The 13,779-nt window shown below is 39.9% G+C and overlaps 1 protein-coding gene and 1 long non-coding RNA gene across 2 annotated transcripts in view; one reads left to right on the top strand and one right to left on the bottom strand.

Annotated features, from left to right (window-relative positions):
* Nucleotides 1-10,140: 10,140 nt before the first annotated feature.
* The window catches only part of LOC149114070 (uncharacterized), a 4,026-nt gene continuing 387 nt past the window's right edge, over nt 10,141-13,779 (top strand). The window contains exons 1-3 of the long non-coding RNA XR_016206401.1: nt 10,141-10,268; nt 13,043-13,078; nt 13,595-13,779. The exon at nt 13,595-13,779 is cut by the window's right edge and continues 387 nt beyond it. This is a non-coding gene — a long non-coding RNA (uncharacterized LOC149114070). The remainder of the gene's footprint in view (nt 10,269-13,042; nt 13,079-13,594) is intronic.
* Nucleotides 10,690-11,583, bottom strand: LOC149114071 (uncharacterized). The gene is made up of 2 exons (XM_089286690.1): nt 11,294-11,583; nt 10,690-11,200 (listed from the first exon to the last, which is right to left on the bottom strand). The coding sequence occupies exons 1-2, from the start codon at nt 11,568-11,570 to the stop codon at nt 11,034-11,036; spliced, it is 444 nt and encodes a 147-aa protein (XP_089142816.1). The 5' UTR covers nt 11,571-11,583; the 3' UTR covers nt 10,690-11,033.

Genomic DNA, 13,779 nt, shown 5'->3' with positions numbered 1-13,779 from the left:
GCCATCTCAAGTGGCTCCCTGGACAAAGAATTAACCACACGAAATAGCTTGCGAGAGTCACCCGCACACTGATCAATTAGGTTTGAGTAATAATTCACACGTGCAGATTTAGGAGATGCAGAGTACTGATTACGAACTCTATGGTAATTATTCCAGTCTCCAGGGAGGTCAGTTTTCAAGGCTTTCTTTTCAAGGCGACGACGTTTACGCTTGAGTTGTTTAATGTCATCATTAAACCACGGGATCTTTGGACGATTTTTTATAATCCTTGTCTTAAGCGGGGCATGCTTGTCCAAAATGTCATTAAGGGTCGTGTTAAAGCAGTCGGAGAGGGCATCAATGTTGTCCCAGTGTAAGCTTGCACAAAGCATAGAAGAGGCAATATCAGCTGAGAATTCGGCAATATCAATATTTTTGAGTTTACGAAAAGTCAGTTCTTTGCAAGATAAAGCTGGTCGCGGGAAACCAATAGGGCACTGAATAATAAAATGATCAGAGATGGGAAAAGTGGCTTTAGGAGAAGCAAGAACAACATCATCCGACGAACGAGTAATAATTAGATCCAAGGTATGACCCGATAGATGGGTTGGGCCGGATACGTGTTGCGAAAGACTGAACGTTTCCAGTAAATCCATAAATTTCTTGGTATCATTGTCACGGAGGTCATCTAAATGAAGGTTGAAGTCTCCAGAGATAACAAGAACCTCGGGGCACATAACAACATTCTCTAAAAACTGAGAGAATTCATCAAAGAAAACAGAGGCAGAAACCGGATGTAACGAAGAATATGGAGGTCGATACACTATTATATGTCTCATTGAGCGATTATGCACTTTAACAATCCACTCAGAATATTCGAAAGACTTGTTTTCCTTCCCATCGACTAATGCAACGTTGACAGAGTCTCGGAACAGAATCCCAGTTCCACCACCACGGTTTTGCGATTGTCGAGAAAAATTCTTGAAGAAATAACCAGCCACAGATAACAGAGCAATGCTGACGGAATCAGCGTCATTTAACCAGGTCTCGGTAACGGTGCAAAGGCCAATGTCATTTTCTACGACGTAGTCAATAATGCTCTCGATCTTGTTTCTAACGGATCTAGAATTGAAGACCGCAAAGAAGAAAATTTTCAACTTCCGCTTTCTGTTCGCTCTTTATTAACGTGGCGCGCACGCGTAAAACGCAATCCGCTGGTCACTGTCGAGATTAGGGTTGCGGGCCTCTCTTGGGCCCGCAATTACTTTCGGTTTTGGAAATTCTAAGTAGGTAAAAATAGCCAATCATGTGACACATCCACTCAAGGCACGTGGCAACATTATTATCGAAGTAAAAACTGGCTTCCATGTTCAAATGTTAAAAATATCTTGAGATAAATTTCCTTAGGATTAAGGCACCCCATATAAAAAGGGAGAGGTTGCTCGTAGGAAATTTTGAAAAGAACCCCTAAGAGGTACCAAGATGCTGTTTTGTGGGCGGGACTTGAATTTTTTTTTCCACCCCTAAAAGGTACCGCTCTTGGTAGCGGTGTAAATGAAACAAACTTGAAAGATCAGTTACCTGTCAAATATTTTCTGACATATCTTTTTTCGGTTCAATACCCTAAAAGGTACCGCGAAAACTCCTGCTGGAAACATTTTGAGACTCAACACCCTAAGAGCTACCAAAACCGCTTTTTTTTTTAACTCCTAAAAGTACGAAAAGCACCCCTGTCTTTTTTATATGGGAGCGCCCCCCCGCCCCCCACGGGTTAAGGCCTATATGGGTTATTGGCGTCGATCTCGAAGCAGTTTAAATTTAGGACACTTAGTTTAAACAAAAACTAATTCTCAGTCACAGCACTGTAGTCTGAATGATTCATAATTGAAGTTAACAGTTACTCTTAAGAGATCGTGGCTAGTCTGAGCAGGCGTTTCGTCTCAGCCAAGGGACACAACACAGAGCTTTCTTCTTTGGTACTTTTCTTTTAAATGGAAAAACGTTTCATTCCAACGTTCCAACTGATTATGTCAAATATTTTAGATTAATTCCCAGCATAGTCAATCGAACCCAATCGAACTGAATTTGATTTGAACTCAATAAATGGATGATCATGAGTTCGTATGAATTGGCCGATCGAACGAAATCGAACTCTCACAAACTTGAAAATAATTGGACAATCGACTCAATCGAGCGTCTTTGTAAATCTAGTGTTGAAAATCAATGACAAGTTTTTTGGAGGTTCGAGTTACTTCGGTAGAACACGTGTTTTACGTGTTTTTGAGACCACATAACATTATCTTTGTTCAAGCGAATTTATTCACCCAACACAATCGAACGCAATCCAATGGATTGAGTTCGATCGGGTTCGATTTGTTCGATTGGTTCGGGAATCGATCTTATACAAGGTCTGGTATTCGATTGCCGAATTCAATCAAACTCAATCCACGGATTGAGTTGTATTGAGTTCAATTTCCGAACGGAGTTGGTTATGCGATTCGTGTCCACTCAAGCTAGTTATTAGGGAGCTTAAGCAACGACGACCACGAAGCCGAGGACGACGCCTAGTCAAAAATGAATTTATATTTTACCAGCGAAATTCGCGATTGCCTAGATCTGTTTGGTGCGCCAATGGCTGTGAAAACGTACTCAAGCTAAATATGCAATGACAGCGTTCAATTCCAAATGGAAATACGAAAAATTAGCCGTCGTGGTCCACATTCAGTAGACGACGCAGAATTTGGTCATTTCACGTTGTTATTTGCAGAGGACGGCAAAGAAATGTACAAAGTTTTATAACGCCCGTGCACAGCTATTGTTTTGCTCATTAAACTTTTTGTTTGGTGACGTTCTCGTTGCCGTCGTCGTGGTGGTTTGCTTAAGCTCCCTAATGACAAGGAAAGTAATCAAAGGCCCCTTGGGCTGCCTCGTGACCCTTGTATTAGAGTACGAAGAAATCCACTGCCAAACCATATATCGATACATACATAAATATACTTTATTTGAAAAGGTCGAGTTCCAGGTAGCACAAGGCTGATGTGGGCCTTAACACCAATAGACCATTTTCGATATATTAAGATTCAGGTTGGTAGCGAGGCTTAGAGGACACAAACAAAGGAAATTGAATGACCATGTTTATTCATTTCTTTTGTTTGTGTCCTCTAGGCCTCACTATCAAGCTGAATTTTAATATATCGAAAGTGGCCTATTGCGAATAACTAAAATTATGAAATAAATGGATAAATAGATAGATAGATAAATGAATAAATAAATAAATGGGGAAATAAGTAGTTAAAAAAGATAAATTTACACAGAATATATTATTTACAAATTATGTCCGTCACATTCAAAAATTATTTAAGATGAAGTTTATACACAATTGACCATACTACTAATTTAAAAATAAGTGCAATGCAAGCGTAATACTAGATAAAATTAAACAGGATCTGCAACGCATTTTCAATATCAGTAATTTTACGAATACAATCCAATCTGACTCGGTCTGGCCCGATTTGACCTTACTGACAATCAATTTTTGTAATCTATGCCTGTTTGATTTTTCTTGGAAAGTGCATACGAAGCCTTCCGCCGACAAAAACTCCGAACAGGGCTCGTACAACAATAAATCGCTATCTTTGTTGTTGGCATTCGACTTGCTGATTTCACCGACATTTTCGCCGTAAGTGTGAAACCGCTTCTCCAGACCAGTATTCTATATGAAAGATACCGCTGTTTGATTGACGGAAGTCTATTAAAAAGAGCGTTTTGAATTCGTAGCGTAACAGTGACAACATGCAGTGGCAACATTTTCCATGATCAACAAATTAACCGAAAGCTATAACAACCACTTAATTTGAGTTATTTGAACAAACAGTTACCGTAAACTTCCGAAAGTGACGACCCTCGTTGCTTTCAGAATTAGCAGGCTTTGGAGCTCGTTACGTTTGGGAGAGCAAAAAACGTTATATGAAGTTGGTACGACTGAGCTCTTTTTTACGAAACAAGAGACAGAAATTCGTAAAAACAGTTCTTTAAACATCAAATTAAATTCTTCGTTCCACTTTAAAGCTATGTCACTGCCACATGGGGGAGCTCTTCATGCCCAGACCGTGTTGTCAGTGGTCAGCAGAAGAGCTGGTCAGATACCACAAACTGTACAACTTCATGACGCACTGCTATTGGTTAGTCTGCTTTAACAACATCGCAGTGTGTTGGTCGAGTTTTCAATTTAAGTTTGGAGAAACGTTCCTTTTAATACGCACATGCTGAAATGATACAGAGTTGTCACGTTTGATTTAAAGAAAAATTCCTGTTAGTACGTTCCTGTTACTTGATGGAAATTGTACGGTTTGGATATTCTTGATAAGCAGATAGTAGTGCTAGGCTAGTCCTTTTCGCACAATGGTCAGGTTTAGATATCGACGACATTCCGACGTCACAAATCGAAAAGCAACGTTATCAGTTTTAGTGCAAAAACGGTGGTAAAATGGTCCACAACGCCGATGATTGATCAAGGTACATTTCTACGCTTCGCCCGTAATTAACATCCAACTTTTCACTGCAGCCAGAAAGACCATACAATGCAAAAGGTAGCCAGTGTAAAAGGGCAGAGAAAAACAGAAAGGAAAGGGCCAACAAACGAAATTGAGAACGGTTAATGGCAAAAAAAAAAGTCCAAACTTTAGCTTATGCGCATGCCCAGAATTGACGTTTTGCTCAATTTTGTACCTAATCCTCGAAAAATCTCTCCTTTTAGTAAAAAAAAGCTTTTTTAGCAAAACTTAGGCTTATTTAGCGTCATGGCAGCTAAAAAACCTGACTAAACAGTTAAAAACGGTATTTTTTGGCGAAGTTTGGTATTCAAAGGGTTAACACGGTGCACTGATGATGCACGAATTGGCATTTCACAACGCTACGTGGCATAAGCAATACCTCCCCTTGTTGTACAGTGCCTTTATCATGTGATTGTACGGTAACTTTTACCTGACTATTGACTGGAAAAATAAATATACTACTGAACCCTGGTCTCACTATTTCTGGCGGGGGGCCTGGGGAGGGGGGAGGCGTTTGGGCTCGCTACTTTAGGAGGGCTCGCTATTTTCGTGGGGTCGCTACTTTCGGGATTTATTAGCGGCCACAATTTTTTGGTCTTACTTTCGGGGGGTCGTTACTTTCGGAAGTTTACGGTACATTATTAGTGCAACACTCGCAGTTACGGAACACGTTATTCTAAAGATGTCAAACGATATACACGCGCTATATCCGGTAAAACTATAGCACACATCGTACTCACTGCTTCAGAGATGAACGGGTCTAATTTTGACTTATAGTTGTGGCAACGCATCTTTTTTTAAAGAGCCGAGGTACACTTTCAAGTCGATGTTAACCGTCCTTACCGGACTTTTGATGAAAATAAATAAACTGTAATAAACTCCATTACTCGCTTGCTCTCAGAATTTTTGTTTTTATTTTTACTTGTGTTGATTTTCTTTATCTTTTTCTTCCTTCTCGTATTGCCTTTAAAATCGTTTTTGTTGATTCCACTATCAACTTGACTCAAAACTCTTGAAACTCAACGATTTTAATACTAAAACTCCTGGGTAAAACTCAGGATAAAACCTCCGATTACAATCGATCGACGACTTCGAAAACCAACTAGGTCACATGGTGTAAGTTACACATAATCAGTCTCCCGGATGTCACGCAATCCCTATAAAACAGTAACAACAGTTTTCCTTTAATCTGTTTTCCGTATTTTTATAATTTTCTATCTCGCGGGAAAGGAAAAAACTGTATTTTGCGACATTATGTGGCTTAAGATTTTATCATATCATTTCATTTGTAATGCAGGTCAGCCTGATGTTGAATTTTAAGTTACTTTTTTTCTATTCTCGACTTTCACCTACTATTTCCTACTTAGCTGATATATAATTGACGGTGTTTTCATCTTTTTCCAATTTGTTTTAATTTCTCTTTGCCGGTTTCCAGGTTTTCCTCTTAGCCCCTTTCTTGCATATCGCCCGGAACAGATCCGAGGAATTTGAAACTCACACAGTCTCCAGGAATTTTGCACAGAATTCTGACATCCCAAGTAATATATAGATTTAGCCAAACCTAAAAGCGGAGCTCCCAGGCCACTTTGTTCAAAACCCGATTAAGCTAACCCAGGATAAGCGAGAATTTTGATTTGAGTTTTGTAACTTTGCGGTGACGTTTTCTGTTTATAGTTTTGGCCTTCTGTTTTGACTTTGAATAATCTCAAACTGCACCAGGAGCCCTGACCCTAAAGCAGTGAAAAACACTTGTATTACATAGAGGATAAATTTATCCTTCGGTTAACGTTAACGTTAACAGTCAAAACAGCTCAAGCGTTCCTGCCAAGGATAAATGAATGAGTCCATTATCGGAAATTTGATTTCATTACTCGTTTCAATAGTCCGTTATTCAAGTGAAGAGTAGAAAATTCAAAACAAGACTCGATCCAATACTCGAATTTCGATTGGATTGATTAACCTTATTGAAAACGAACCTTTTCAAAAATAGTTAGCTATCTTGACGCAAACCTATTTTTTCTGCCCCTCCATAAAAGGTCATAAAACTTGCTTCGATGTCAGCCATCTTCGAAATCTTTCTCGCCACTACGGGAAAGGTCTTCGTACTTAGCATTCCAAATATGGTATAAGCGTATTGTTCATTAATCCACCCTTGGCGATCCAATCGAAAACAAGTACTTAGTCAGCGGTCAATTAAAAAAAAAAAATCACATGATCTCGATGAGCTATAAACCTGAGTCCGCGATATGGTCACATGATACTGGTCAACGGTCAATACCGTGTTTTGACAGGTGTCAATTCACCATAACATGGATGTCAAATATCAAAGGCGTACGCAGTAAACCAAGACTTGGTATAAGCTGGAGTATGGCCGCCATGTTGCGCGATGTCGTCGTCGTTGGGCGCACGCGCCCGCGATCCATGCCGCTAGCCATGTTGGCCATGGAAAAAGAATTGCATGGTTTTCTATTTCTATGCATGCATGTGGTTCTGTTCCTATAGTCATGGTGCTCCACTTGGCGGCCGCCGGAGCTCCGCTGTTATTTATTTATTTTCAAACTTTGAATTTCAACTAAGATCACTTGATTGTACAATAATACTTCAATGATCAACTGTTTCATCAAGTCGCAAACTACATAGCACATATTATTTAGCTTCACCTGATTAAAGTTATCATGTCCGCCGTGACGATCCGAATTAGTCGCTTTTTTAAGGATCGAACCGATCTGCTAATGCTGTTAGAAGGTAATTCAGTGTCCGTAGACGTAAGATTAACGTTACCCTTCAATCATTTTGCCCCTAGACCGTAACTGATAAATACTTTTTAAGCCCCTGACTGTTACATCCCGGCGGGTTCACTGATGCATTGCTATACCACTGACGGGGATAAACCTGCTCAATTTCATGTACCGAGAGAATGGTGAAGAAAATTTGCCTGTTTCAAGGTATGTGGGATCAACTTTGTCTACAAAAATAAGCTTAATCCAAATTTAGATACTCAGACGAACTCCATACTTGCGAAACTATTTCACAGTTCTTTATTAAAGATCAAATGTCCATTTTCAGTACTTACGCATTTCGTTTTAACTTTCAACTTCACTTGTTGATACTGATGTTCCGTCAAGGTATAAACGTCGTCGATTTCTCAATTTTAGAGGTGTTTTCAATGATCTTCAGGAACATTTTATCGCAAATATTAGTTATAGTTAAACATTCTTTAAAACTGAGGAAACAGTTGTACCATTTATTCTTTATCAGTCTCTCTCATTCATGTAAAAGTTTACAGGGAAAACAGCATCGCTTATTATCACGATAAACTTCACTGGCAAAGAAACATTTCCAGCCGTAACCTGGATTCTACATTCCCTATAGCCCTGAAGTCGGCAATTTTTGCCAACAAGTTTGAGGAGCTGGCAGCGCACTTTATACCCAGCCAGTGAGGCCTGGGTTTAAATTTTGGCTCAGTTTTTTTCTTTCCTCGTTCAGTCACAAATCGCCGTCTGGTCTCTAAAGCGCATGCGTCAACTGCGCATGCTTGCAGCACATGGAATTTACAGAAGTTTTCGTCGTGAGACGTTAGCACGGATTCCATGATTTCTAGGGCGATCAAATCATTTACAAACGAACACACCGTTCGAGGTAGACCAACACTAAAGGACATTAAGCGTTTTCGGAACGGGTCGGTCTGGAAGCCTTACGAGAGATCAATTTACGAGCAAACATTTTGAGTGAATTTATCAAGAATCATGTTATACCAAAGGAGCCATCAACCGGGGCTATCAACTCTTCTTGATAAAAAGCATCTTTAGAAGCGTCATCGTATGATCGTGAACCGAGTAGAATCCCAGCACGAACGCAAGAACGTTTGAGCAACGAGAGCAGAAAGGTTAGAGAATTTCTTTACGAATGTATCTGTTCGAGTGCACTTAAGTAAAACGCTCTGAGAAACTTCGTTAAGTATAATAAAGATAAAATCTCGAACTAAACAATATTTTCTCGTTATTTTCTTGTAACAGAGTTATGTGTCATCACAAGAGTGAAACCCATGTAGCGAATTACTGTACATTTAAGCTGAAAGAAACTAATGTACATGTATGTTGACCCTGGCAAAACAATTCTTGGCTTGCATTGTCACGCAATCCTGACGTAATAAAAAATTTATTTGAAAACAATTTAGCGGATCAAATCAAGAAATTGTGATGTTATAGGAGATTAATAAAGATGACACTTCGCTAATTTTTAAGTCTGTCCGTTGTACCAAGCTCAGATTTTCGTCGAAATATTTTGCACAAATTTACAGAGACCAGTACCTCCGCGGTACGCCAACATTGCGACCGGAAAATAGTGTAAACATCTGGAGCTTACTTTGGTTATCTAGGCGACTGATTATCTGTACTGAACAAACAAGCCTTTACATAAGCACTTTTCGTAGTACTTTAACTGCTGATTGGGCTAAAAATCACCAGATAAGTATATGTTTTTCGACAAACGCGTTCGTAGGTCTATGTCACGCACCGCCATAACTCGGAAATTCAAAACGTCTCGCTTGCTTGAGAAACGCAAATAAAAACGACAAAGGCTGAAGAAAATAGACTGAAACGTTTATAGGCTGATATAAAGACCTGCAAACGAGTAATAAACTATTAATTGATTCCAAGAAATGAAATCAAAAGCAGAAGAGCTTAAGGGCCCATTAACCGATTCATGCGCGCGCTCGCGCGCGTTGCTAAGGAGGTAAAATTTCACTTCCGGTCACTTACGTCAGCCTGAGCACGGAAAATAAAAACAACTCAATAGCTTGCAAATTCGCATACATTTTAGATGTTTTTCTTTGTGTTTCGCAAAATGCAAAGTAAAAAAAGTACAAGCAAAGACAAAATAAGAGAAAGACAGAAAAACAAGAGCAATAGAAAGAGAAAAACTAACTCCGTGTGGCTTTGTCTGATCTTACCGAAGTGCGCTGGTAGTGTAAATTGCGCACGCGCTGATAGGGTAACTTCCAATAGATATCGGGCGCACTTCCGGTTTCTTTAGATGCTAAAGGAAACGCGGTTTTTCATTAAATCTGGCCTTTTTCGACGAATTTCGATTAAAGCCAACGTTGGCAACATAGCTATGCATTCCTTTTTCGAAATCATGCTTTTTTCATAAAATTACGAATTTTTCCATATTTTGAAATGCTCTCAAAATCTGACCTTTTAGAAATGAAACAAAATCCATGCATAGCGTAATGAGGATTTAAATCAAAATATTAAATCAATGAAAAAAATCCCGAGAAAGTAATTTGCCTGGGAGCCTTTTTTCTGTATTAGTCACATGACCATGGGCATGGCCTGATGACGTCATCACTAGTGTTACTGGTCATGAAAAAGTTGAAACACATGAAATAACTCTGAACTAACTGAAAATGAGGAGGTTAGATGAGACTGAATTTTCCTTAGCAACGGCTCGAAAAGATCGGTTAATGGGCCCTTAAGCACATCGATTCGATTGAATTTCGCACAACTTCAAATGCATAACATTTAGCTCAATGAATGAGTTGCCAGTAATCGGAGACCCGTGTTTGCGCGATGAACTCTGGGATCGTCAGGGGGCAAACATCGCTAGTCGCTAGAAGGAAATGTATGGCGGAAAGTTGTTTCGAAGTACAAGAAAACGATTTTTGAGAGAGATCAACGCTTTTTCGCCGTCGTTTTTATCGCGTATGGATTTGGGCAATGGTGATGTGTGGAATATGTAAGTTTTTGGTTGAATAACCGTGAAATATATGACAAAATCTACCGATAAACTCCGTTGCTTGCGTGAGGTTTAGTGTGAAATTTACATCGCATAATGGTCTGATAATATTACAAAATTAATTAGGTATAAATCGAGAGGAAATAACCCAGTCAAGCCTTTCAAGTTGTGTACAGGCTACTTTTGGCTTATTTGAAAGCTCAGTCATGCAAACAATACTGGAAATATACCCGGTGGCGATCATTGTACTGTCTGGGGTTGATTTAATTACAAATGAGTCCGCGCGACTCATGCTGTGTGGCTACTGTGTTGCTCAAAGCCTTTGCTTTGCTTTTACAAGCACGTATTTCAGTGATTTTCCTTTTCTATAACAAATCAAGGGTGGCTCCTTGAATTTATCTCTGAGTATTTGTATTTAAAAGTGTCATTTGTGCGTGATTATGCTTTCCAAAGTTTGGTATTGACGGTTGAGTGAAATTGCCCGACACAAAGGGTAGTAGTTCCCCCTGCAATTTTCGATTTCTGTTTTAGAGCTTCTTTTCTGTCTTTATATTTAACTTCTCGGAGGGTCTTTTCTACCATTTGCTCCGGGTAGCCTCTCGAGATCAGGCGTGTATTGAAATTTTCAAAAGTCTTTTCAATGTATTTCACAATTCGCCTTAATCACAGTCCGCCATGTTGGATGCAACGTCACCATTTTTCGCATGAAAGCGAGGCCACGCGTGCTGAAACATCATGGCTGAGTCAGCGAGTACTTTGATTTCTTCAGAGTTTTGGTACTGCAATCTGGTGGACATACCGACAACAATATTTACCTGTGACAGTGACAGTGTATATTGGCTCGGGGAAGTCTACAACAACAGGAGAGGATGACAGTTCCGGTTGGACCTCCATAGAACTTTCCTCACCAGAAGCTTGGCCGAAAGTTGATGCTATGGATTAAAATGAAAAACATAAAAGTACTTCTGATTATTTTACGATTTTAACCAAGGAATGTTTAAAGAGATACCGACAACAATATTTACCTGTCACAGTGACAGGGGACGATGGCACGCTTACATCAAACAATCGCACTCGTGCACGCGGTGGTTCTCGCTTTGTCGAAGATTTTCTTTTCCTGGGTGATCTTGACCAGCAAAAAATACTCGGAACTGCATGCTTCTCCAGAACACGCTTCCCTGTTAAAGTTGTCTGAAAATCCGCTTCCTTAAAGTGTACAGAACATACTCTTGTGCTGTTTGTTATCTGTAGATGGACCAGATCATAATAATAAATGTAAATACATGTGGGCGACAATGACATCGATAACCTAACCAACTTACCTGGACACTTTTGCCCACGTCTCGCCGTATTTTGACAACCCACTACTTTCGAATGGCTTCATCACTGGGAAATTGGTGAAAGGTATGATTTGGAATATTTTTAGCGCGATTATTTTTACATTGCGGCACGCAACAGTGATCTCCGTTGGGCATGATTGCAGATGATCGCCTTGTCTCCTCGATCGCCGGAAGTTGACTTTACACGCGTGGCCTCACATTGGTGTCAAAAGTACATGACCTTAATCCAAGATGGCTGCTGTGCGATAAAGGCGAATAAACCTCACGCAAGCAAAAGGGAGTTTATCGGTAAATTTTATCACTTATTTCACGGTTATTCAAACAAAAACTTACACTTTCCATGTATCAACATTGCCAAAATCCATCCGCGACAAAACAACGGCGAAAAAGCGTTGATCTCTCCCCAAAACCATGTTTTTGGGCGTCGAAACAACGTTTCGCCATACATTTCCTTCTAGGGACTTGCAATGTTTGCCCCCTGACGATCCCAGAGTTCTTTGCGCAAACACGGGTATCCGATTACTGGCACCTCATTCATTGCAATATAGCTAGTGCTTCTCAGTATAACGACTGCCTGGGTACACGCAGCAAAGCGTCCAGTTTTGGTTCAAAACTGTTTTGATGAACAGTAACGTCCATCACATGTGGGATGCGTTGTTTGCCAGACTTAAAATAAACTCACGACAGCGAAAAACTGCCGGATTTCAATTCTTTTCGTAGTCTAGCAACTTGATGCAGCCTTAGTACTAAACTCCAAACAGTTAACATGGATCACAAATGTACTGCCACTAATCCGAAGATGAATAAGGCTGAAAACGTTCCCCACGCCTGCGTATATACAAAGGTGCTCGTTTTTGTAGATTACTGTCAATTTAAGATTAGAATTGTCAATGAAACGTCAAATGAGCTGTAACCAGAAAGCAAGTAAAACAAGTTTCCACTTTTAGTGGAGCAATCCCACTCACGTAATGCGTTGACCTAGAAATGTAAAATAATCTGTTACTCCGTAAATATTTCACGATCATCAAGACATTGGAAATCCCCGCCCCTCCCCCTGCCCCCCCCTCCCAAAAAAAAAAACAGCATAAGCAACGGCAGAAACCGAAACGACGATAATGTTAAATACATTCTGAACTGAAAAACTGCAACAAATTAAACGCTAGAATGTAATCCGTTATTCTCATAGGTATTATGTAACAAATGCAAAACTGTGCGTTAAAAATATGACAATAGCTGGCGAGATTCTATATTTTCTGTTTGCTACGTTGGAATTCCTCCCAATGACAGACAGATACTATACGCCTTTTTTTCTGTTTTCCACAGCTTCCTCCTTTCGTTTCATAGCTTTTCTTTCACTTTCTTTCGTTTTCTTAGATTTACATCTATTTTTGTTTAATCCTAACGGACATGTTGCTTCGTATTTTTTCATTGTAGCATCTAGGTCTGCAATAAGCTGGGGAGAAATTCAAGGTAAGAGAGTGAATCCCCCATATAGGTCCTCTTATGCCGTGTTTTCACGAGAGAGGTTCACTACGGTTACTGCTTACCGAGGTTTCGTAACTAAGCCGCAGTTATTAGAGAAGCTGTTTACACGAAACTAATTAACTAAAGTAGGCCGCATACAACGGATAGTTTGAGGTTTTCTCGGAAAGCAATTGCTACAATGTTGCTCAGAAACTATTGGAAAATCATAAAATTTGACTTTACTCCAATGCCGAACGCAGGTCGTTGTCAATTTGCTTGCGGTGATGTCGAGCCAAACTCTCCTTAAATGTAAAGCTTTGTAGGTGAATGGTGGAAAGAAAATATTGATATCTCGCCGAACCTCTTCCCCCAAAAAAACTGAAACGGCATCAACCACGGAGCCCGTGCTACGTAAATGTTTACTGGTACTTCCTCTTATTCGGGGCGCGCCGCTTTAAATTCTAACATTTGCTTTTCTTCTCCATAGACCTCAGTTATGATTTTTTTCTCCCTTTGTGGTAGGTCTTCTTCTAGTTACGCCTGCCTGTACACTGCTACTAAGCTACTGAACTTGTAACAGAAAGGAAACGCTTATGGCACTTGACGATGAACGGGAAACAGCAGTCCGGGATTTCTTTGCCTAAACATGGGTCTATTTAGCTTTGTTGCTTTGTCTGTTTTTCTCTTCTTTACGCCCTGCACCCATG

The sequence above is a fragment of the Orbicella faveolata genome, unplaced genomic scaffold (genome assembly GCF_042242905.1).
Source record: "Orbicella faveolata isolate gen_17 unplaced genomic scaffold, um_ofav_v1 contig_14, whole genome shotgun sequence".
Classification (NCBI taxonomy): domain Eukaryota; kingdom Metazoa; phylum Cnidaria; class Anthozoa; order Scleractinia; family Merulinidae; genus Orbicella; species Orbicella faveolata.
The sequence above is the reverse complement of the archived record's forward strand: the minus strand, read 5'-3'. Positions and strand labels throughout refer to the sequence as shown.

Excerpts from the sequence above, each read along its gene's own strand:
- LOC149114071 (XM_089286690.1), bottom strand. The coding sequence starts at position 11,570 with ATGTCATTGTCGCCCACATGTATTTACATTTATTATTATGATCTGGTC. Across the intron at positions 11,201-11,293 it reads GTCCCCTGTCACTGTGACAG|CATCAACTTTCGGCCAAGCT; the intron begins GTAAATATTGTT and ends TTTAATCCATAG.